This window comes from Crocodylus porosus, unplaced genomic scaffold (genome assembly GCF_001723895.1).
Source record: "Crocodylus porosus isolate Cpor-Errol unplaced genomic scaffold, CroPor_comp1, whole genome shotgun sequence".
Taxonomy (NCBI): Eukaryota; Metazoa; Chordata; order Crocodylia; family Crocodylidae; genus Crocodylus; species Crocodylus porosus.
In genome coordinates, this window is record NW_017728948.1 from 31096711 (window position 1) to 31123208 (window position 26498).

The window sequence follows — 26498 nt, forward strand, 5'->3', positions numbered from 1 at the left end:
GGCTCCTACCCTGGGGGTGTTTAAGAGGAGGTTAGATGAACATCTTGCTGGGGTCGTTTGACCCCAGTACTCTTTCCTGCCATGGTAGGGGGTCGGACTAGATGATCTGCTCAGGTCCCTTCTGACCCTAGAAACTATGAAACTATGAAACTTGGCCAGTCTCCGCTGCTTTGGCTGAGCACATACTGGGCCCTGCAACAGGCTGTCACTGAGCCAACCAGCAAAGCTTCTGTCCCCAGCCCTGCTTCTTGCCTGTGGTGAGCTGTCAGCCACAGGGAGGTAGGGAAGGCAGCATCTATAGTGGGGCTCTGCAGAAGAAAAGATTGGGCCCCTCAGAGCTCCAGTGAATTGCAGGTGGTGGCAGCAGGTGCCCAGCATGATTCCTGCAATCGTGATTCCTATAATTGTACTGGGTGCCTGATGCTGGGCTCTTGTTGCTTGTTGGAGCTCCAGGGAGCCCAGTCCTCCCTTCTGTGGAGTGGCTGGGTCATGCTTGATTAACTGCCAGCCACACCACCCCCAAAACACTTCCAGGACAGCTCCAGAGTGAGTCACCATGACACACCCCCACAACCACCGCTGCAACTGGCCAGGCTGCCCAGTATGCCATGGTAGCCTATTGTGGGGCTCTCCTGGAAGGGGGTTGGAGGGGGGGGGTGCCCAGCAGCCAATCAAAAGTGGCCTGCCACTTGGCTGCAGTCCACTGTGGTTGGCAGTCTCTGGCATGCTGGCAGGCATACAGAAGTGCCCCCAATGTGCTGGCCTTGGCCAGTGAAGGCAGCTTTTGTGCCCTGCCCAAACTAATCTAGTCTGTTTAGAGAAACCCACATAAGTTAGTTCAAATCTGCCTTGGACTCTTTAAGTGTATGTACCTAGCCTTATCATTTAACAACCACAAAAGCAAATCCAGTAACATTTTCAACTTATGGGCATAGTCAGTATGCAGTTTGCCAGAAATGAAAGGTCACATAGCATCATATTGTCTATTTCCTTTTTAAATCAATAACTTGTGATATATTTTTAAAATATTTCATGGAATGGGACTGCAAAAATAAGACACCAAAGCCACTTACTTGAGGCTGATTGAATCAGAATGTTCAGAAAGATTCTAGAATCCATGATGGCCCATCACAATGAAATCATACTTTATGGCATTGTATGAAATAATTATAATTATTGTTTTAAACCTTTCCTTTTAATTTTTATCTTTATTTCTCAGCTTCAGCTAAACAAATAATTTCACTATACATGAATAAATGTTATGAATACCCATGCATATATTTATTTATTATTACTACTCTTGCTGCTACTTCTCCTGCAACACCATCTCAGTTTAAAATATGTATGACTAGATGAAATATTCAGAAGTGAGGAGAAAAAAATACAGAGAGGATCCTTTTGTTTCCCTAACAGAATGCGTGTTCTTGCCATGATGGGGTCTGCATCATTTGACCTCCTACTGATACGTAGATTTTGAATGCTTTTGATTCTTGGAGCTTGACGGCTTAAATGGATGAGGCTAGGAGCAGTTAAGATTGGCAGGATCATATCCTATCATCCAGTGATTGACTAAGGTATCCTGCAAAACATTATTTGCTGCTTTATGAGATACTTCATGAATCAGATGGACAAGACGCTCTCTTCTTACACTCAGTTTCAATGACTGGTGAGGCAAATGCTTCTGTTTTGCATTTTTGTGTTAGAGTTTTAAATAACGTACTGTTAGCCTATATGGATTTTGCTTGGTTGTGATATAAGTTTCAGATTTTGTACATAGTGGGGGAGAAAATGTGTTGCAACTTCAGGTTTATTAGGTTAGTGTTCTTAAACAATAAATGCAGTTTACAAGATCCCTTTCACCAAAACAAAAAACAAAAAAAAGGAATGCAATGAATATTTGAGAAACTACTTGAATTTGGAAAGGCATACAGGCTAATAACTACATGTTTACCAAAAAAATAAAATAAAGCGCATATAACTTTGTCTCATGAAAATATCCTCAATAGCATTTTTTATAAGAGATAGCATATCAAAACAGAGATATGTGAAATATACAGTATATTAGTTGGAATAAATTATGCTCTGTGAAACACTTAATGAAAGGTTTCTGTCCATATGCTTAAAAGTCATCTCCTAGTATGGAAGCTCCAGCTGGGGTTAGAGGTCAACAATGTCTTCACACTTCACAGCTGTGCTGTTATCTCACAAATCATTAACGGAACTGCACTTCCATTACAAATGCTTGACAACCAGCAGTCAGTAAATGTCACTCAACTATGTCTATCAACTTGGCCAATGTGACTTTATCCATGGGGGCCAAAAACTAGGTCTCATTTCTTTTTTTTATTTTTGAGAGTTTCAAGGGGTTTCTTTTCAAGGACTTTTTTCCTGAAAAAGGATTACACTGAAGCCAAAGTTTGAAGTAGTATTGTAATTCTTTGCTTTCCAAATTGTGGGTGGTCCATTTCTCTGTCAGGCAGTAGTTAATAGCTACACTGTAGTTATTTCTATTTTTTTCTTACAGTCCTAAATCAAGAGGATTACATATTAACGTAGTAAAGAAGCAGACTAATAAAGGCTACTTGTCTTTCCAAAAAATAATTCCTAAGAACCAAATAGTGTATGTGTGGTCCTAATGAGCTCGTCCCTCCCAATTAAAATTTGTCACACTAGGACACAAGCAACCTGAACGGTGAATGGTAAATCTGGTTAGCTAATTATCTTCAAATGATAACATAGTGCACTTTCTGTAAGCCTATGTTTATGCCAACCCTTTGGGAAATAATTGATTTAAATGCATTTTTGGAGACACTGCAGAGTAAGATTGATTCTGAGGCTAGTAGGTTGACTTTCATGCCACTACTAAGATTGTACAGTTTTGTTCTTTTTTTATTACAAAATATATATTCCTATAAAAATGAGGAAGGATTGAAGTTGTTTTAGTCATGCCATTCTTTGCAAAGTATAAAAACATCAAGACCTAGAAATACAACCCTAACTAGCATTATGTTATGTAAGAATATAGGGGTCACTTGGTTACTGTAGGAAAACTAGAAATATTATTACAATTACTCATTATAGGGCTAAGAGAAGCTAGTAAACCATGGTAAACTATGGTGACAGGTAGGTGATAGATAATAAGTTAATATAGTTCAAGGCCTCATCTTTCCATGTTCCATGTTTGTTCATTTTTTGCCTTGGGATCCAAGAAGAATAATACAAAACTTTACTATTAAAATAATGATAAGTTGCTACTTGCAATGAGGAGCCCATTAGTTGTGTTAAAGTAGAGATTTTCAAGTGGCTCACAAATATCTCAAGAGTTTAACTATAAAAAAAATAGAGGGAATTTTAGAATAAGGAAAGGGAGCATAATTAGAAGTGAAAGGAGATGAAAATGAGGTAAATTCAAGCCGAATATTACGGTGGTGAAAAAAAAGTTCCTAACACGTGTTGATGTTATTTTTAAATAGCTCTGTCATGTGTAATATTAAAAAATCAACTGGGTAGAGCACTATAATAGTTATGGTATTGTTATGCATTAGCCCTGGAATGGATAAGACATCTTCCACCCACAGCACCTGTTTCTCTGGAAAATCGGTGGCAGAGCCAAGAGAACAAGGAATCGATCTGCAGTCTGCCTCAGATGCTTTGTTTGAGCTGCTTTCTGATCTTGAGCATATTATTGATATATTCTGCCACAGAAAAATAATATGTAAGGAGTGTTTGAGATGTTAATTAATCCTCACAGGAAAATCATAACCTATGAACACTGGTGATAACTTAAGTTTTGTATTCATATATGTAAGATGCTTAACTATTTGTATAATAATTTATTTTAACATTGGCAAATGTGATAAATGCTTGTGTTCTGAGATATATCACCTGAACATTGTTCAGAGCAATTCACACCCTTCTATTGCTCCTAAGTATCTCACTTGCTACTAAGAATACTTTTACTGGGCATTTCTGAGAATGAAGATACACTAATAATTAAAGTGTGAATAATGTAGTAAACGATATATTTCACAGTCAGAGAAAGATTGAATGGCCATTTTTTTAGAACTAGACTGATAGGATCTTATTAGATATCTGCAGGTGGATTGTTAAACATTTATTTCCTTTGTGTTTGTTTAATTGATCTGTACACATGCCAGTTTACTAGGACTTGAAATAATAGGGCATGTGAATCTGTTTGGGTATGAGAATAACACCATGAATAGATTATGCTGGGATTTGTAATATAGTAACCATGTAAAGCCAAGGGACAACATAGTGGAGGGGATCACAACATAGACTAATATATTAACAGTCGTGTATTAAACCCATGTTATGATGCAGTGTAACTTGATGGAAATTTGAACTCCAAATACACTTTAATGATTCACTTCACCTGAGCTGTTAATTTTCGAGCAAATGTCTATCTTGCCTGTTCTCCCTGCATTTATACAGTAGCTTTAATAGTTTCTCTACCCTCAACGCTTTGTATCTCACTGTATAGTTCTGAAAACAATCATCTTCATATTTTAAAATGTATATGTGTTACTCTAATGCAATAAAATTGGGTGTAGGTAAAGAATGACTGAACAGCAGTAAAAAGGCTTTTAGACTAGCCTCCTTCCATTACTGGAACTGTGCAGTTAGAAGAAAGAGTTTCCTTGGTTTATGGGTCCATGAATGTATAGAAATTAGAGCATTAAAATTTAGCCTGAAAAAATATTTTCACTAGTCACAAAAAGAATCCAAAATGAATAAGGATAACTTTATATAAAATAATAATATATAGCATAAAACAATATATAATTTAGATTTCTAAGGTAAAAAACACAGAGCATATCTAGCTAAGAGCTCTGCCCTACCTAATGGTAACAAATAAAATCAAAGAATCAAGAATACACTATCAAGAGAATGTTCCTCCCATTTCATTCTGCCCACAGATGTATTTCCTCTCAAAAATCCATTTCTGCAGTGGTTGTCACAAAAGAGGTACTTTGCAGCATACTCTGAAGGTTACCAGCCAGAGCTATCTGAGGCCAGAGAGGGAAAACTGTAGATCCTGCACAGAGCACCATCTATGGTTACATCCCTTTGTAACTTCAGAGGGATCCAAGATGATGCAATCGCTAGAGATTGGCGTAGGAGAGGACAGCTACTCCTATAGGAAGATATAGGGTAAACAGAAAACAGAAATCTTACAAGGCAGATTGTTGGGTTCAGGTTTCATATGCTGCCACTAAGAATAACAGTATAAGATGTAGGGCTCTGCTTTCCCTACAGATTTAAGTTTCTGTATTGGTTTAAGATATAAATGAAAAGTAAACTTTGGTGATCTAGAAGAGGTTCATAATAACAATCATTACCTAATCATTAAGTGCAGAGCAATTTAATAACCATAAATATACAAATACTTTGATTAGCTTTTGAATAAATGATACTGAATCAATGAAACACATCTTTCACATATTTTTTATTTGTATAAAGCAGCTGTTGTTTGTGTCATACCACATTATGGCTTTCACCAACATTCTTTGTCACCTGTTAGTCTACGAGTCATATTTATATCTTAAGTTGTTTTATCAAATGATTGAAGGGAAGGTCTTTATTTTACCCATTTCCTGGACTACTGTTATAATCTAATCTAGAATGTGATTTGATGTTATTTGTTGTTCAGTATTTTTCATACAGAATAGTTGGCATCAAGGTTTGATTCGTTGTTTACCAGCAAGATACAAAGCAGACCTTTAGTATCGTTTATATATGTCACTTTGTTTTTTAAATAATTTTCAAAGGAGAAAAGATATAGAATAGATTTTTTGTTTGTCTTTGTATATCTAAATAAATGAATTAAGTAATAAGTATTGCTTTCAGAGCTTCCTGTCTGTCTTAGTATTTCTCCTTTTTCCTTTAAAATCAGGAAACATTACTCATTCTCCATTACTCAATATTTTACAAAGTAGAGGATGGCAGTACAGATTTATGATATCACTGGTCAGACACTAAGGGAGGTTAAACCATGGAGAAAAATAAAATTACTGGTAATTAAATTTACAAGCAGGTTTGCCATCTACAAAGACTTATTTCTTCAAAGTGAATGATGGCTTTAGCCACACACAAAAGTACTGATCCAACCTTAACAGTGCATAATATAGATATTATAGGTTTCTATTTCAATTTATATAATTAAAATAATAGCATTGCTTTATAAGGTTAATAGGATATTCAACTGGAAACCATACATGGTGGGTAATAAAAAAGCTGCAATGCAGCATTGGCTTCATTTGCTAAGAGCTGATGCAGTATATCAGATTCATTAATATTAGGTTCTACAGTGGCTTTATCTCTAGAACCACTAGGAAACAATAACATATACAAATCTCTTCAGTTTTTTTTTAATATGAGGACAGACGAGCATATTACACTGATCTGAAATGCAAAGGTTAGCAAGATTCTACTGTAAAACTACTTACCACTACAACTAAACTGCAAACCCAGTAATCCTTAGAAATAAAAACTCATCAGTTCTGCCCCATTTCTCAGTAAAGATTTCATAGTAGGTTGTTTAAGCAAGGTCTTATTGGTACTTGTCTGAAGCACACTACACCACAAGTATACTCTGAAATAGTAACAAAGAAACAAATAAGTAAAAACAATAAAGTTATAATAACGTATAAGACTGTACGCACCGTATATTTTGTGCTGTAAGGTCCTTAACATTTTCCACCTTGTTTTCTTACTGTTCCCACCAACTTCTGAAACAGTGCAATCAAAAAGTATTTCAGTTATAAATTCAGTTAGTCAAGTATTGTGTTAATTTGTTTGGTGGTTTGGTAAAAGAAAACAAATAAAGTTATATTTTAGAATATTTTTTACAAATATTTGATTTTCATGGGTAAATCGGAATGACTGAGTTTGTTTCAAAAGGGAATTATGCAAATTAAATAACACCATGTACCACTGGTACTCTTGATCTTAAAGGAGCTGTAATGTTTCCTGTTTAAATAACTTGATTTGAATATTTACTAAAAAATTATTCATTCAAGCTGACTTTCCTAGCAAAAAAGAAGAAAAAAGCTAGATTTTAGGGCTGACAAACTATTAAAAAAATAATCACAATTAATTGTGAGATTAAAAAATATAGTTGCAATTAATCACAATTTTAATTGCACAGTTAAACAACAGTCAGCACTCCCCGACCCAACAGCCCAGAGCCCGTGCACGCTGCGGCTCCTCCCAGCTACCACCAACAGTGCACAGGCCCAACCCCAACCCCAACCCCAACTCCAGCCTGTTCTGCGCCTGCTCCAGACTCTCCCTGCCCGAAGCAGACCAACTGGAACCTGTGCGAGCAGCCCTGACCCCAGCCAGCCCCATGCCTGCTCCAGACTCACCTGCCCAAGTTGAGAAGCAGCAGTGGCCAGACAGAACCTGCTGCTCAGCACAGAGGAAAAGTGGCTCCTGCCCCTTACCGCTGCCAAGCCCATCTTGCTGCAACCACCCTGAGCCCATACCCAGGCTGCCCTCCTGCTCCTTGGATGGCCCAGAGGCAGGGGTGACAGCGGAGTAGAGGAGTCATAGGGAAGCCTGGGTACAGGCTCTGTATGGCTGCAGCAAGAAGGGCCCAGCAGCAGTGAGGGAGATGGGCCACTTTTCCCTTATGCTGAGTAGCAGCTTCTGCTCTGCCGCTGCTCAGCGTGAGTGGGTGAGTCTGGAGCAGGCGCAGGGCAGCCAGGGGTCAGGGCTGTGCGCGCAGGTTCCAGCTGATCCAGAGCTGGTTCTCTCTGCTGGTCAAAACAATGTGTGCAATTAAAAAAAATTAACATTAATTTGTTTTTGTGTTAATCATGTAAGTTAACTGTGATTAACTGACAGCTCAAAGGTTTACTAATGTGAGTATCTGTCTTAACATATCAAAGCCTAAGACACTCAACTTCAGGCCTAACAATGTACATTATATCCTGTCTCTAGGAATTACTAAAGAAAATTGGAACAGATTAGCTGAGAGAAGCCCATAGGGCAAATAGAATCTGCTACACATCAGTTAAATTTAACTTCATACCACTTGAATATTGTTTCATTACACCCTTTGGCAAGAATTTACTAGCATATCATAGGTTATTCTCATTCTAATTGCATAAAATTAGTTCAATCAGTTCCTCTTCCTGTAGTATCATTTGTTCATCTTTGAATTGTTAGTATAGCTCCAAAGTTGTGTATTGCCTTTTGATGTGAACTATCAGAGTTATATTTCTGAAGAAGAATGTGTTTTATCAGTAGTTTTTTTGTATTGTAACTGTATTGTGGCCTCAGATATGGGACAGGTAAATAAAAGCACAAGACATGCCATGCTGAGTCAGAACAGTGGTCCATCCAGCCCAGTCTCCCGTCTCTGACAGTGGCAGGAATGGATACTTTAGAAGAAAGGCATTGAACTGGGTATGACTAGAGTGATCTAACATCTGTTTGTTACCCTCCCTGGCATCCACCATCAAAGAACCCTAGCCTTTTTAGTGTCTCCTGGTATGGCAAGTGATCTATAACCCTGATCACCTTGGTTTACCTTCTCTGTACCTCTTCTCATTCTACAACATCCTTTTTGAGATGTAGAGGCCAGAACTGCATACAGTATTCAAGACAATAGTATACCTTGGATTTCTGTATGGTGGCATGACCTTTTGTTTTCAATTCCCTTTTTAATGGTGCCCAACATTTCATTAGCTGTTTTTGGTCACTACTGCACAGTGAGCTGATGTTTTCAGCAAACCATTTGCAGTGACTCCTGAGTCATACTAACTAGGTCAGAACCCAGCATTGTGTATGTAACTGAGGTTATTTTCCTGTATGTGAAGTACCTTGCACATGTGCACCTTCAAGTTTGTGTGTCAGTTTTTGCCCACTCACTTAGCTTACATTCTGCAGTTCTCCTGTGTCACATCGGGATTTGACTATCCAGAATAATTTAGTATCATCTGCAAATTTGGAGATTGCACTAATGATCCATGAGCCAACCTCCTTGGTGTACGTATCCGTGGTTTATTATTATTGGTTGTCTGTATACCTGTGATAATATAAATAGTCTGTCATGATAGGAATTTCCATGGCTAACTTGCTTTTTTGCATAGAAGTCTTTTTGGTCAAATAAAATACATACATCAATTAAAGAGAAATGTAAATATAGATATTCCCTGTTTATGGCTATAATAGAATTTTTAGAGGAGGCTGTTAAATCAAGTTACCGTAACAACTGCTGAAGGTTGCTTTTTCATTCATTGCCATTGGATTTACTATCAGACCAGTGCAGCCATAGTCCCTTTTCAGGATTACTTAAATGCTCTGAAAATAAAATTACAGTTCATAGGTCCTCTGTCTTTTCACACATTCTTAATAGTAGTTAAACTAGGCCTGTTTTTATATTTACTTTACAAGGTATTGAATTAGGTTAGTTATTCCAAATATATATTTTAAAATAGCAATAAAGTATGAGTTCCTCCTTTCCCTAAACCAACAGTGAATTGGATGAATAGGATTTGCTATCTATGAATTTGGAATGGTTTTTCAAAGCAAGTTACATAAGTGTAAACCTTGTCTGTGGATAGACAAACCTCATATAGTATGGGGTTTCATTAGTCTCACTATTTTGGGGGTTTGCAGAAGTCATAGGAATTATTCAAAACCTTATTAAAAGAAGGGGGGAGCGTCTGAGCTTGTGTTACAGTATATATACCAGGAAAGGAATGGCTGTAAAAGTTAACTTGTCTTTATAGAATCAACTAATACTTGTATGTTTCCTTTTGTTTCATGTTCGTTTTCCCCATCTCCATTGCTTATCCAATCTCTGTCTTCTCATTCTGTCAGCTGCCTGCTTTATTTTCACTTTAGAATTCTAGAGCCCATTGCCACAGGATGTGGCTGAGACCAAAGACTTAGCAAGCTTCCAAAAAGGGTTGCCATTTATAATAATACTAACAAATTTTGGAAAGGATATTAATTTCAGGTTTCAGGGTTAAAACCTGTGGATCAGGTTGAAATCTAATGAAACCTGAGATTACTTCATGTCTGCCTTTCATGGTATTTACACCTTCTATTGAAGCATCTGGTACTAGCCACTCTCTTAGAAAAGATCAGGACTAGATGGATCTCAGATCTGATGTGGTGGGTTATTTCTATGCATGCTCACCTTCTTTTCTTACAGTGTTCTCTATAATAATTTAGAATCAAACTTTTGAACTTACCTTGTATAAGTGGGTTTAAGATTAAGCAAAATGACTGTGACTCTCCCTATTAACACTATATTATTTTATTAAATATTACTTGACATATATATTCTTTTCTAGAGGAATTTTTTATTGCTTAGGCAATTCAAGTAATGTAAGAAATGTATTTTCTTTTTTGTAGTAATTACAAGTCATACACTATAATGTATTTCAGTAAATAGTGACTGAGAGTGTTTGAAATTAATTCTGAAATCTTTCCTGACAAGGTATTCCTTTACAGAAGTTCTTTTATCTAGATAAAAAATGCATGTATGACAAACTTTCAAGTTTCTTCTCTGCTTTCTTTTTTTCTAGTGACCTCAGTGAAAACCAGATTCAGGCAATTCCCAGAAAGGCTTTCCGTGGGGCTGTAGATATTAAAAATCTGTAAGTATTTTGCTTTTAACTGTGATTTGTTATTTCTGTTTTACCTAAACTATTTCTTCCAGTTCTGTCAGATATTTCCTCTTATGCATTTTTATAGCAGTTGTTTAGAAAGTTTCTGCCTAAAAGTAAAGCATTTTATAATTGTTTTAGTAGAATTGTTTTAACATAATTTGAATATCATAGAATTGGCTGCCACCAAACCCAAGAGATTAAGAAAGGAATAAAGGACTAAAAGACAGTATAATCCTTTGCTTATACAACCTAGGTTTAATATCTGCTTTCCTGGCCACTGCTTTGCTGAGAAATTTAAGTATGATCTGTCTTCTGTGGCCAAAGAAGACCATTGTTTCCTGGTAAAAAAAAAAATTCTGTCTGGAGTCTTGGAGCTGACTCTTGTTTAATACTTTAAAAGAAAGAGAAAGAGGGTATAATTCCACATTACAATTAACACATGGTAACTTTAAGGAATGTTAGTTGTGTTAAAGTTAGCACATGCTGTGAACAGTGGTACATTCAGGGTTAATACCAGGGTGTGGTGATCTGATCTGCCATTAAAGGGCTGGCAAGCAGGGGCATGGTGGGGAGCTGCCAAGCTGACTCTGTGCCTTTTCTGCTTCTCTGCTTTTAAGGGCAGTGTAGGTCCTTGGAGTGGGCTGTATCCCATATAGAGTTCCCATGTGCCCATGCTGGATTCCTGCTGGCTCAGATTGGGCCCACCAGTCCCTGCTGCACCAAATTGGGCACACTGCCCCAAATGGGCCTCACTCACCCCAGATCCCTGCTAACCTGTCCCTCCTCCCTCCCCACTCACCCCCAGCAGCTCCCCTTCTCACCAGGGGCTGCTAGAGTTGTTCCAGGGAAGCAGAAAGGGAAAGGGAACCTACTGCCACCACTTTTCTCTGGGATGGGCTCAGCCTGGAAGGTGGCAGTGGAGCCAGCACTGGGTGGAAGGGCAGGCAGGTTCCCATTCCCTGCCTGCTTCCCTGGGACAGCACTGGCAATGACAGGTGTGCAGCAAGCTGGGAAACACTGGGCAGGGAGAGCCCCAAGAAAGGGGCAGGGGGGAAGGTAGGAAGGAAACTCTGAGAGTAGGGAGGGTCCTTCAGGGGCAGGGAGGAGCTCCAGAGATAGGGTTAGCTCAGGAGGGAAGCAGGGGGATAGATTCATACCTTTCAGGCTCCCTAGATGCCACTGTCTCTTTGGGGGAAGAAAGAGCTTCCACCTGGGAATGGCTCGGAGCCATCCCTCCTGCAGTGCCGGAAGTCTCCTGGAACGCAACAGCCAAGGCAGGGGGGGCAGCAGTGAAGGAACGACCGACCCTGCCTGTGCAAAGCTGCACGCTGAGCCTGGGAGCATGCAGGGAACACCCCCCCCCCACCCCCTCATCACTGGGAAGCAGCCAGAGGTGCATGTTGGCAACCCATGTAGTCACCCCACTGCCACTCATGTGGGAGTATGGTGTGCAGTGAGTGTGTGTTGTGTTGTGTGTGTGGTCTCTGCCCACCCTAGCAGCCCATCAGCTCCTCTCCTCTCTCCACCATTTGGCCTGCTCGGCTCCCCCTTCGTCTGTAGCCTGGAGGCTCCTCTTCCCCCCTCATCAGTTGCTGCTCTATTCTCTAAGCTGTAGAAGATGGGAGGGAGGGGGAGGGGGGCATTGGTGTCCAGGAGGATGATAGTTCCCCTGGGAGCTGTGCCTGCCCAGATATGGAGGCCTGTGAAGTGGGCATTTGACCTCCCCTGAACAATTAAAAGTTAGGCCAAGTCAAGCTGGTTAACACAGCTCAAAAAAAATTGTCACCTCAAATTGACCAACTTTAAGATGCCTTAAGGGTTAAGAACTAATATGTGATCCCACACTTTTTCAAGAGTCTTTAGCAAGGTTTAATTGTACCTTCTAATTTCACCCAGAGATCATGTTCTCTAAAATCTATTTCTTTCATACAGTTTTGCTTTTGTTGTGAAAAGATGTCTTTTATGCAGGATAGGTGTCCTTCTTTCTTAAGATGTGGTAACTTTAGAATTCATGTTAAAGTCTTAAAGTTTTCATAGTTTCTAACAGTGGAATTTTCTTGTCCCTAAAAGCAAGTGACTTCTGAAGTAGCCATTTGCTAGTTCAAAGTGAAGAAATTGCATTCAACTCTATTATAGGCAGTAACAGTGAGAGTTTAGCAAGTACAACCTTTCAGAAGCCTCTGGTGCTTTCCCCAAAGGACTCTGTTTTCATTTTTCCCCATTTTTTTTTCTTTTCTATATCAAAGACAGTTGCAACAAAGAGTTTCTAGGAAGAAATCTTTCTTAAATTAGATTGAGAAAAGCTTGAAAAGCAAAGGAGGCAACGTGCTGAGCACTATATATCTTATTATAAGAGTGTCTCTGAAGTAGAAGAGAAATGCTTGCTTATGTGAGATGAATCTGTAGCTTCCTGCACCTGGTGTCAGGCCAGCAAATCAAATAGGCCTGTTGTGTAAGAGCTACAATTTCAAGCTGTATTTGACTACTTAAAGAGATTTGGCTATTTAGACTCCTGACCTAGTAGCCATTCCTACCAGGTTCTGCTCAATCATTGTCTCATTGTGGTAATATCTATTACTGTTTTTTTATTTAAGAGCAACAAGCTCATGCTATTTCTGGTAGTAGTCCATTTCTCATTAGTGTCCTTAACTATAGGTACATACGTAGAAAAGCATTATTTGAGAGAGAAAATGAGCATTTATTATTTATCAAGGGTAAATGAAATTTGTGAAGTGATTTCTTCACTCCTGAAGCCATTTTCACTGAGCTGAAAACAAAGTCTGTTACTGAGTCCTGTAAAAGATGCCAGGTATTTTAAAGGAGAGAACATAGCTTTTTTGTTCCAATTCTGTATTAATGTACTTTTATATTTAAAGAAACATATGAACTTTGCTGTTTTATTCCACCACAAACTAAAATTAATCTCAATATTGATGTGCCCAATATGTGTGAATGGTATACAGAATTTTTTTTTTTTTTACTTGACATTTTAGGGCTCTTTTCCCCAAACTGATCCTATTATCATTTCAGGGCTAAGTAATTTGTTATTACCAGCAGAGGGCAATACTTCTCTGAATGATACTTTGCTTTAAAAAAAATATGGCTCTAAAAAGGAACTTTGAATAATATTGAATCTAAAAGTACCAATGAAAATGTTATAATGTTATGATAAGATTTAAGAATGACATAAAAATCCTTACCTGTTGTGATTCAGCCTCTAATTTCCTTCATGATATGGTACAGGATTACATGTTAGCTGTAGCTGTAGCAAGGTATGTGGTCCACTCTGGGTTTCTGCCAGTTTGGTCGAAGGTTGGGTATCCATATCACATCTAACTGTTCTGTATGTACCAAAAACTTGATTGTTCAAAGCCTGCCTTCTTTGGGGGATAATGCAAGCACAGTTATTAAAAAGGTCCTAACAGTATTAAAAAGCCCAGATCTCTCTTATTGTGTCAAAAGCTTTAAATATTAGAATGGATGCAACATTTCTTTCCTCTCTTCTTTGTGGTCCCAAGAAGCATCTGTTTGGAGGCCTTTTTGGGTCCACTATCACACAGAAATATAAACATGTTTCTAATAGGGTTACCTAGCAAGCAAATATTAGCCTCCCTTGCCCATCTCCTAATTACTGTATTGAGGGGTTTGGGTATAAAGTAAGGTGATATGTGAGCACTAGCAGTGAGTCAGCTAAGACACTAGCCCAGAACTTACACAACTAAATCTTGTCTCCAGAAAATGAATGCTCTCAGCACATTTCCACAGGTTCAAAAAAGTGAGGCAAAACTTTTTAAACCACAGTCTCCGAGTTCCTAACCATAGGAGTCAAGAGGCAGTTAACAAATACTGTATTTAGAAAGATGTGAAAGATTAAATCAAATTGCAAACAAAAGATGTTACAGCATAAAGCACTTTATTTTTGTTCAGAAATTCAGAGTGATTATCTAGTATCCACACACCAAAATGCTTGTGTGGCCTTACTGACATTTGTTCTTAACAAAACCTAAGGTTTATTCTAATCTCAACATTTCCTGTATGGTATGTTTGCTGTTCTTTGACCAGCCTGTTAAGAATGTACTGAAATGATGAAGCAGCAGACGTAAGGAATAAAGGCAGAGTAGGTGACCCTGTACAGCTGGCTAATTTAAATGCCATTACTAACAGCATAGGCTACCTAGAATATAGTATAAAACCTACAATCCATGACCATCAAGCGTGCTAACACTTTAACTCTGAGCCTGAAGATTGAACAACAAGGGAAGAATGTCGATGCAGTTGAAGAACAGTCCTCCAATCTGCTGCAAGCAAAATAAATCAAAAGTTTTGAGTTAGGTCAGCTAGATGAGACTACTTCCTTAAAGGAGGAGGCCGCAATTCCTGGGTTTTCTTTTTTCTTCTTTTTTTTTGCCTGAAAGTTAGTTCAGGATATACTCCAAAGCCATATTGCTGTTTCTGTAAAGATATTCAGTTTCTATCAAACATGGAAAAGATTGTCCTTATCAAAATAGTCTCTTGGATGTCACCCATTTCAGAGGACGTAAGAAAGCCAGCATAGGCAGTGGATTGTGATGGATGCCATCTATTGGGATAGGCTGGTCACTTGCACTTCCAATTCATCCATTAAATCTGGCAAGGTCAGAGCTTGTCTTCACTTAAACTTCTTAGAAGCAAAAGTAATTCAAAGGGCTCCCAACAAGTTTCATCAGATTCTGGAAGTATATCTCAGAGACAGTTCCACAATTCTGTAGTAAAGACAGATATGCCTTTTATAATGACAAGGTAGAAAAGCTGTAATATTGGATAATAATACATGGTCACTCTTCACAAATGCTGACCCTTTAATGGCAACCGCATTGTCTTGAATAAGCAAACAAGCTGCTCTGCCATAAGGAAGGAACTGCCAAAAGTACTGTAGTGGGCCAGAAAGAATTTCACATAAAAATATATTTTTCCTGTCTGGCAAGACTAGCCTAATACCTTATAATTTCATCTGACAGACACTTATGTCCAGAAAATGGGTGCTGCGTTCTAATTTGCTGATAAAAGGGGTAGCAGATGCCAGAGATGGCTTTATTAGCACGACATATGAGTCACCGACTACTTGGTCTTCTCTTGCATTTTTGATGAACTAAGTTCTCTGAAAGGCAAAGAATGACTGGGCATAATCTATGCTAGTCCCCTCAAACTGTTCTCCCCATTCCTCACATGTTCTCAGTTCAAACAGCACCTGCTGCTTCTCTGTAAAATCTAAATTTCCCTTGTGATGGGCACTTCCCTCACCTAGATGTAGACAGATTGCCTTCTATTTTTTTGCTGATTGAGTTCCTTTAAAATCCCTGTGGCCAGATCAAAGGGAAAAAAGGACGTCGTCACTAAATTCTTAAACAACTTAATTTTTACCTTAACGTTTCCTAGGTATGTTGAGCTTTGCATTTAGGCTTTACCTTGGGTGCCTCACTGTTTATAAAGATAAGTAGTTTGTTGCACACTGATGTCCCATTAGGATCCAGAAATTAAGGATTCCTTCATCTAAAACTCCTGAAGGTCTTGACCTGGTAAGCATTCCCTGGGCGTGCCTCAAATACACCAGCAGAATCAGAATGCTCATGAATGCAATGGCAATCCCTGCTTCTTTTTGAATTAGTAATGGTTATCTTTTTGCCATGTCCCTTTTCAGTAACAGTTTAGTGATTACAGTCATCCAGAATATAGAAGATCCAATTCAATACCCTTCCTAGTCCCGAGGGGTTCAAACTCACATCTCCATCACCCAAGAGAATGCCCTAATCACAAGGCCATAGTCTGTGGGCCATGATATTCTTCAATATCCCTTCTATTGCCAGATCACTCAAAAGAAAAGAATTCTACTTTCAGTGCCAGAGGGTGAACAAGAGTGAGCATAATTCTACTACTAGTGATTTGGGCACTCATTTGAGAAATGGGGAAACTATTTCCTGATTCCTACTCTAAGGTCTCTCTATACTATTTCATGTCAAATTATGTAAATAAACCTCCTAGAGATTCTAGGTCTCCTCTCTGCCAGGTAAGTATACCCTAATCAGTGGGTCAGAGAATCACAGTACTGTTGAATATTACCATTGACCTTCCAAGCTTTAAAACTTTATTGGCTATAGTTAGGTTTTATTTCCAGCTAGAGGGTCAAGAGCATTATAATTCCTGAACTATTCTCAGATCACAGCACAAAATTCCATCCCAGCTGAAAATGTACTAGCCATGAATGTGCACAAGCATTATTCCTAATGTTTTTTCCTGTCATGATATACCCCTGCATGGTGATGATGTTAGTTCTTACTATATGATATCTTAGACACAAAAATTTGGGATACATAAAAGAAAAACCCTCCATGAGCTTTTAGGGAGTAAATATGCATGTAGTCACAGCATGTAGTTAACAAGAGCTGCGGAATTAACGTTGAATGAATACTGAACTTTTCAAAAGGGCCCTAAGTGACTCCTAAGGCTCCTACCTCACAGTCAGTTAGTGACTTCATGGTCTTTTAACAGTTTTTCATGTTGATGTTTTTAAGTAAGAGGTTATTCAAATGCAGTGAGATGATTACTATTATTACTTTGATATCTAGTAACGTTCCTGAAAAATGGCCTGCCATGGCTACCTTGTCATGACTCATTTTGGAAAAGCCTTTTACTTGGTAACCTTAAGGATTTGTTTTATAACTTCTCTTCATCATGGCAGATATCTTTCTTAGGACTTTACATTGCTGCCCATCACCATTGCATCTATGTTGAGACATAATTAAATCTCAGTTCAGAAAAACTGAATGTCTTGCTTTGTTACAGGTATGTAGCATAGGATAGGTTTGTGAATCTGATCTCTCAGATGCTACAAAATGATTTGTGGCTCTAGACCAAGCCTGGGCAAAACTGTGCTTTAAACCTGAATTTCAAAGCAACCCTCACTGGGTGTGAACACACAAAAGGCCACCATTCCCTCTTCATCTGATTTCTTTGGAGTTCCAGACAGTGGGTAGTGGGGTCAGCGCATGGTCTCTGGGGATAATTAAATAGATATTTATATGAATTACACAAATATTATGTAAACAGAGGATCTCTCTGTTGCTGTATTGGGTTTTGTTTTATGTAGCGTTATGTAGCACTAATGTGAGTGATAATTTCTCTCCAAATATTTTTGTTACATCTTCCACTGAGTGTGAGAAAAAGAATAGAAATTATACTTTTGAGAGTATTAGTCATTTCGCATTGAACAGTCAATGAATAAAGAAGGAAAAATCCTGAGAGTAAGGAGAAGAGCCTAGGCTTCTCCCTGCCTAGGTGACTGCCATAACGCTAGGTAACAGGGTAATGTGCTTTCTCTTCTTGGTCCTATAAATCTCACAGTTGTATCTTAACAGCGTTTCCACAGGTATAGTTTCCACAGGAGGACATAGGGCACTCAAGTAGGAAATGGGAAACATGGGTTCAAGCTAAAGAGAACTTAGCACCCAGGTCTTAAATGGGCAAGGGCTGTGATTGCTACAGTGCATTATAAAACCTACACTTTGCCATTACCACCTTGTGCTTTTTTCTGAGAGTTCCTGTCCTGTCAGTGTGCATTAAGCATGCTCTGAGCAAATCTATCAGTTTAGGGTGCTCTAGTTTCTGGATCCCAATGGGGCAAGTCAGGACCAGCTGGATCTATCAGCTGAGACTGGGGCAGTTCTAAATATGCACAGAAATTGAAGTGCAAGAGAAAGCCAGAGGGAGTCTACTTCTGCAGCCTAGTGGTTATGGAACACTTTAAAAGGAGGGCAGAGGTCCTGGGTTCTGGTCCTACTCCTAGAACTGTATGTATTTTAGATTAGACGGTCATTGGTTAAAAAATAGAAATAATCCTCACATCAGAGATTGTAATCTGGGACTTTTCTCTCCTGGGAATATGCCATAACTATATTAAGCTATAGAAACAGGATTTTTTTTGCTTGCTCTCCTCACCCCATGACTTTTGCACTCTTGGCTTCCCTGTGACAACTTCACCCAGAATGTGAACAGTGCCTTCAGTTGGCCTATTTTATAACCTGCTGGTAAAGCATTCACCTGAGAAGTGGAAGATGTGGGTTTAAATCAAACTTTTAAGACCTAAGTGATCTTAAAATCACTTCTTTTCTGGATGAATACTCTGAGCAAAAGGCTAATGGGTAAAAGATCCGCATCACTGTTGCCTTCCAAGAACACTTTTACTTAAGGGGAAATGTAGGCGGGAGTTTGGAGCTGTGCAGACCTAAGGGTTCCATATGAATTACTTTTGATGATCAGGTGCAGATGACACCAAGCTGGGGAGAGTCATAAATATGCTAAAGGGTAGGGCTAGGATCCATAGAGACCTTGACAAATTGGAAGACTGAACCAAAAGAAATCCTATGAGGTTCAATAAGGAGAAGTGTAAATCCTGCACTGAGGGCAGAACAATGCCATGCACTGGTACAGGCTGGGGACTGACTGGCTAAGCAGCAGCTCTGCAGAAAAGGACTTGGGGATTACAGTGGACAATAAGCTGAGCGTAAGCCAACATTGTGCCCTTGTTGTGAAGAAGTCTAATGGTATACTGGGCTGCATTAGTAGGGGTGTTGTCAGAAGATCAAGGGAAGTGATTCTTCCCCTCTGTTTAGCACTGAGGCCACATCTGGAGTGCTGCGTCCAGTTTTGGCCCCCCAGTAGAGAAAGAGAATCCAGTGGAGGACAACAAAAATGGTTAGGGTGCTGGGACACATGACTGATGAGGAGAGACTGAGAGAATTGGCCTTATGTATTTTGGCGAAGAGAAGACTGAGTGGGGATTTAATAGCAGTCTTCAACTACAGCTGGTTCCAAAGAGAATGGAGCTAGACTGTTGTCAGTGGTGGCAGATGACAGAGCAAGGAGCAATGGTCACAAATGGTTAAAAAAGGAAGTTGAGGCTAGATATCAGGAAAAACTGTCTCACTAAGAGGATAGTAAAGCCCTGGAAGAGGATTCCCAGAGAGTTTGTGAAATATCTGTGAAGATTTTTAAAAGCTGGCTAGACAAATCCTTGGCTAGGATGATCTATTTGAGGATGGCTCTGCTGTCAACAGGGGATTGAACTAGATGGCCTCCTGAGGTCCCTTCCAACCCTAAGTTTCTATGATTCTGTCAGAAGCCCCTAATGTACATGTTTAGGAATCTTTGCAGTCCAAATTGGAGGTATCCAAATCTATTAGGTGCCTAATGAATTTGTAGAAGATGATACAGGTTTATATGGAATCATTCTTTGAAACTCAGGCACCTAAACTTCCTCTTTAGAACATGAAGTATAACTCCTGCTCCAACGAGTTCACATGCTGGCAGAAAGGACTGGGCATAGTAAGAGACTGAGAGGACACTACTGGTGTAGCTGAGTTTTTCCTTTTTTTTTGGTTTGGGACATCGTGGGTAGTGTGGGTACTTGGATTTTGCATGAGAAAAAGCATATAATTGGCATAAAGGGACTGACAGAATAGGAGGAGGTCTCAAGCTGGAATTGAGATAAATAAGGGAGATATTGAAGGTTAATGTATAACCAAATTATAATAATTGAGCCTCTTTTAAATTAATAAAAAACTGTGATAAAAGAGCAGAAGACAAAGTAACTAAATGTTTTTGTATTCTTTTCTTTCAAGTGAGATGTTGTTGACATATAAATATCAATTTTATCTTCTACCAGATTTGCAAGTGGCATTCAGAAAATGTGTATCATACAGAAAATGTTTGTCATACACCAAGCAATGCATCCTTTCAAGGATATTTATTTAGAACTAGCTGAATCATTTGATGGGAATTGGTCCCCATACTAAAATCTTTTATTTGATATTTAAATATATCATTACCCCCAAAATATTCATGGATTAAATCTAATTATTTATTTAGCAACTGCAAATCTGCAGAGCCAAGCAATAGGCTCCTTGGTAACTGAGTTCAAAGTTATTAATCTACCTCTTAGGTGTTAGAGGGGACACTCCTCAATAATGTGTGACATCATTTGTGTCTCTCCACAAGAGCATGGTGGGTTAGCACTGAGGCCCCAGCAGTAGAAGTTGGCTGCATAGGGGTCTTGGCCTGTCCTGAATCTTTTTAGCAGAGACCACTTTCGCCATGTCAGTTCAAAGCCAGCAGGTTGACGGGTGGGGTTTGTCACAAGAAACTTATTAAATCCAATTATATTGTGTATCAAAATAACGTTGTGTACATTTACCACAAAAAAAAATAGTATTTATCATCCTATTGGTTAAGTTGGATCACTTGATGTGAAATCAACTGATGACTGAGAACGTCCTGCAAAGAACATTGCTTAATGTATGTGTTGTGTGATGCCTCACCAAATAAAAGGACTTATTACAGTTATTTTGGCCTGATGCTTCCGTGAATAATAGCTCCAGTATTTGGTTGTTGATGGTGCTCCCACGATTGTATAAAAATACTTCATAAACTTCAGTGTCTGCACAACATCCTTTATAGTAACAGCAGCACTATTACCCTGCTTCATAGATGTAGCATAGGAAGACCAGAGACTAAATCCATAGACGTATCTCACATGTTGTAGTTGAGCATTGTAATCCCATACTTTAGGGGCCTAGCCTTGAAGGAAAATCCCTGAATTTATCTTCTTAGCTAGCACACAGAAGAAAGCTGCCAACACTACCCATTATGACACGCTGGGCGCATCTACACGAGATGTTTACTGTGGAGTTGCCTAATTAACTCTGCAGTAAAACATCAGTGTCTACATGTGCAATGCTATTAGGCCACAGTAAAATAATAAATGCCACCATAGGATAGTGCTGCCCAACACAGGTACAATCCTCGCACACTGTTATTAAGTGTGCTGCAGTGCACATGTAGGTGCTGACAGGGCTGCCTGGGACACAAGGCTGCTTCAGTGTGGGGGCTGTCTGCCAGCTAGCACTGCACTAAAGCACTGTTGTGCCCTAACCAGGATTCCCAAAGCACATTAAACTGGGTCAGAGCAGCCTCAGGGTGGCAGGATGATTCCCCTCCCCGCCTTGCCATATCCCTTCTCAGATGGGTCTGTTCTGCCCCATCTCAATGTGCTGCAGTCCTGGGCACATGTGCAAGTGGTGCACCTGGAAACAATAAACTCCAGTGCAAATTGTGCTGGAGTTTGCTTAGTCACCTTAATAGCATGTGTAGATGCACCCACCGATAATGGGTGTTTCTTAAATCTCACTGATACCTGTGTGTCTAATCCTATGATGCAGGGAGGTGCCTGCTTCCACCTGGGATTCAAAACTTTCCTCTGGAATTAAGCAACTAACTTGTTGCTTACCAAGGAAGGGCAGGGGTCATTCCTTTCTTTTTAAACTTGGCTACTGGTGGTGTCATTGCTAAGTTAACTTAGAGTTAAGCAGCCAGAGGATGTGAGAAATCCTAGTTCAAATTGCCTCCTTTGTTTTAAACAGAGGTATAAAAATTTGCTCAGTTTTTTAGTTAAAAAAAAATAGGGAAAACTCAGCACTGCTATTGTGAAATTTAATGTCTCAAGACCCAGAACATTTTCCACTTTTCAATATGTTCTTAAACATTCTTTCTTCTTGTAGGATTCATTAGTGTTTTGAAACACTATTCATCTGTGGAGGGTGTCTTTTCTTTTGCTGCAGGAGAGCTTTAGAGGTTCTGATTAAATTGCTTTAGTTATTAAATGGCTTTAGAGGTTCTTCTTAATTAAGGGCTTTAGTTATTAAACCCCAGAATCCCATCCAGCACCATTTCTTACTGTTGCCATGCTTTAAGAAAGTATCCATGCAGCAGTGTAACTAGGCTGGGGGATGAGGGGTTCTTGCCCACATTGAGTAGAAGCTCTGTGCTGCCCCTGCAGGCCACAGAACTGCACTGAATAGTGCATCAAGTGGATGGCAGGCAAGTGGAGTGAGTGCAATGGTGCTCCCCTCCCATTTGCAGTGGCTGGGAAAACCCCATGCTGTCTCTACCTGGCCACAGGAGCCAGGCAATGCAGTACTGCACCAGTGTATCTGAAGGGTGGGAGGGGGTACAAATGGAGGTAAGCAGAATGGTGTTTCCCCTCCACTCCTCACATATTGTGGTCAGCATACTCTCTCTGCTGCTCCCCCTGCTTCCTCTCCAGGACACTCAATGAGCTCCCTACACCACTGCATCCATTATTTTAGGTGTTTCAGCTGCAATAAAAATAAGACCAGTACTTCTAAAGATGACCTAATTTAGAAGCAGTTTCATTCCTGCATTTTCAATTGGAATGAATTACAGGCAAATTTTATAAAAGTTGGCATAGTTTGAATAAAATTAACAAAATAAGCTGCACAGATAAACAGAAGACATTGGAATTTCAAATTGAAAAGGAATGGAATCAAATCATGATGTGCACAGGAAACAATGCAATTGTCTGTAATTTGATCGAGACTTAGCCTAAATTCTTATATTGATTCTATTATACTCTTTCCCAGATTATGGGCCATGAAATTACTGCCTCATGAGCAATATTGGGGAAATTGCAATGGAGAAGGAAATTAAGAAAACATCATTTGAGTCTGTCCCAAAATATAGGGAAAGTAGTAGAAAATAGCAGCTGTTTCCAAAAATATTATTGCAATGACCCCTCCTTTCTCCCTCTGGGAATGATTTTAGGAATAGATAATTCAAAAAAACTAAACACTAATACACAAAAGCTTATAAAAATGTTATTCCTGTCAAGACAATACAAAAAGACATGGGAATCAGTTTCTGATTTTCCATAGTGACTTAGTAAGTAGTGGTATTTAGTGAAGAATGGAACCAGGATTTTCAGTTTCAGAACAAACTGAGCAAATTTAAAGCTGTATGATATCCTTTCTTACTAATATAGTACTAACATATTAATGAAGACACAATGAAATGTCTTCAGCTCGTGAAGAACAGGAAGACAGCAAAGTAGACAAATAGATGTTTAAGATGAAATTAATTTTAACTTTACCTCAATCTCTATGAAATGTTAAAACTTCTGGAATTTTTCTGTCTCGATGGGAAAGAGTATAAAATTGTTAAGGATGATACAAATTTTTAAATGCACATGGTAGATTAGTGAATATATGATTTTTGTACTGGCATTTTTCTTTAATCTCTGATTACGATGCATAAAATACATTAAAAGCATGAAAACTTGAAATCCAAAATCCATGTCTGTATTTGTGGCAATTAATCACATTTGTTAATAGCAAATTTCATTATGTGATCTATTAATGAGAGTGTAATAAGCTACATTTAAAAGTAAAGAATTCACATTCAGTGGAAGCCCTTTACAATTTTGCTCTTCATAATTAGCGGGAGTATAACATGTCATAAATTGCCACATACCTATGGAATATCCAGGTAATTCTGTAGATATGAATGAAAAAAATAGTTCTCTAGAGAAACTTTAAACTTTTAAGGATGATTGCTAATACTAAGCATCCTGTGAACTTTGGAAAAATACATATGCTAGTGCAAATAAGGGAACTAGGTGGGATTATAGGAACTGTCAAAGAGAAGGGAGAGAGAACAAGTTGGGCTTAGTTTAGACAGAGGGAGGCAAGAAACCATTTGGTGGTGAAAATGATCTGAAGAGTGTAGCCCATTCACTCTTGTGGAGGATAGAGGCTTCATGTGGACTTCTGCCATTAAGCATTTTTTAACATTTAAAAAGACTTATGGAAGCTGTCAGATGAAGCATTTTAAAATGGATTTAAAATTGTGTATGTGTTTAGTAAATTAATTGATGGGGAGAATTTTCCTGTGTGATACATTTTATAATACACGTTTTGGAAAGTAACAATGGTAAGAAACCAAAATTGAGTATGGCTGAAAAGTAGTCAATTACAGGCACTATAATTTACTTAATACTGTCCAGATCATATGTCTTGAGATGAAGAGGCATCATATTTGGAAAACCTAATTTTTCCTCACTGCTGCCAGTCCCTGTAAAATGATGCATATTTTTGATGGTGCAATCATCTGAATGATATATGCATAACTACTTCTTAATCCAAATATCATAATCTCATTCTGAGAATTCACTTTTTCAAAGTTAAGTATAAATCCACTTTTCAAAGTTGTTTACCAGATTTGCTTGCCACACTTTTTCGTTAAGTCTTTTCAGAAAATCAAATATATGTTTAGTCACAACAGATAGGAAAACATCTTAAAGAAACAAGAAACACTACATTTTAAGATAGCATTTTTTTGTAAAATTAAGTGGTACGTGTTGCCAGGAAAAATACATTCTGCCTGACCTGTTTCAAAACAAATTTTATCCGGTGTGAATAACAGCTGCAGTAGAACAGCAGCTGCATGAGAAACATAGATCTATGATAAAAATGGCAACTCACCCTTAACTACAGCAGTGCTATGGGGGCATCATTAAAGGAAGAGGTCCGAAAGTTTTCAGGTGCACCTCAACAGCTGCCAATTTAGTAGAGGAAATCTGCCTTTCAGTTCTTGTGGGACAAGATTTGCTCGAGTGCTTTCCCTACTGTTAAAGATTTCCCTCTGTGTATAATATGGATGATTTAGAAGAAGCTGTGTCAGCACTGATTTATACATTGACAGCTAAGGATAATAAGATATGGGCAAACATACAGCTCACCCTTTCACAGATTAACCTGCAGACTGCATTAGGCAAATTTGATGGCATTAAAAGATTTTGCCAATTTGTCTGGAAACAATTTCTCTTTGTGTTGTGTCAAGGGTAACATTTCATGCCATTGTACTAATTTAAATGGCTTTGATAAATTGTTCAAGAGGTTAGAGAATTGTACTGTAGATATATTTTACCTCTTTAAAATAAAAAGGCTATTAACTTAATTGTTAAATGAAATTAATTAGTGGAAATCGAAAGACCTTAAGAATGTAGGTTTTAAAAAAAGAAAAGCAACACTGCAGCACTAATATTGCACCAAAATGTTTGAACACTACGTGTAGGAAATTATATTCTGCTTTTAATTCCTAGCAAAATGAAAGTCTGCGTTTTGAGATTTGTTCTTTTTGCTATAAACTGAAATGAAAAATACATGCAAAACAAAAGACTTTAAAAAAGTTGTTATATTACAATGAACTGTGATGTAATGATTTATTAACAAGTAGAGGGTCATCATAGATTCAGAAGTTGCTTAGTAAGAACCTCATCAGGCCTGGTAGCACATAGTACATAATTAGAAATGCAAAGGGCAGGGTTCGTTATTATTATGATCGTATTAATATTATTTGTCCGCATTTACTTATCCATGTATCTGGTTCTGGTAATTTACCTTCCCAGCTTAGAGAGCCTTTCCTGACTGTTTTAAGTAAGCCTGAAAGATTTATTTTACATGATTCGTAATGTCCCAAAGCTCACAAAGTATAGGTTTAAACACCAGGTCCTAGGGCAATACTTACAGGAAAAGCTTGTTAGCAGTGCAGAAATGTGAATTTTATGTTTAAGTGGTTGATAATTTCAGCAAAGGATTTTTAAAAAGAATCATGCAATACATGCTGTATTAATGTTTTGAGATAAAGAAAAGTAATAACATCCTTCAGAGAAATGAATGTAAATTTTTCATAACTTAATACTTAAAGATTAATAATGTATGGGATGGCACTGCTGAATTTTATTTCCAGAATTCAAGTGCTCCATTATTACATCCTATCTGCATATAATTACAAGAACACAAACTATGCAGGAAAAAAAATCCCATTGAAGGTTATTGAAGAACAAGTGATACTTTTATTGGAGCAGAATTAAAGAACACAACTAAGCAAATGTGTATACCTAGGAAAACGTTGTTTCTTCGTTTATAAGAATTCTACAAGGAAGCTGCTTTTAACCCCCTCCCC

The 26498-nt window shown here is 38.5% G+C and overlaps 1 protein-coding gene across 3 annotated transcripts in view; it reads left to right on the plus strand.

The window, feature by feature from the left end:
- Positions 1 to 26498, plus strand: part of SLIT2 (slit guidance ligand 2) — a 446646-nt gene that overhangs the window by 256461 nt on the left and 163687 nt on the right. For all 3 annotated transcript variants that reach the window (XM_019552853.1, XM_019552854.1, XM_019552852.1), the window contains exon 4: positions 10566 to 10637. In XM_019552853.1, coding sequence (XP_019408398.1) covers positions 10566 to 10637 — 72 coding nt within the window. The remainder of the gene's footprint in view (positions 1 to 10565; positions 10638 to 26498) is intronic.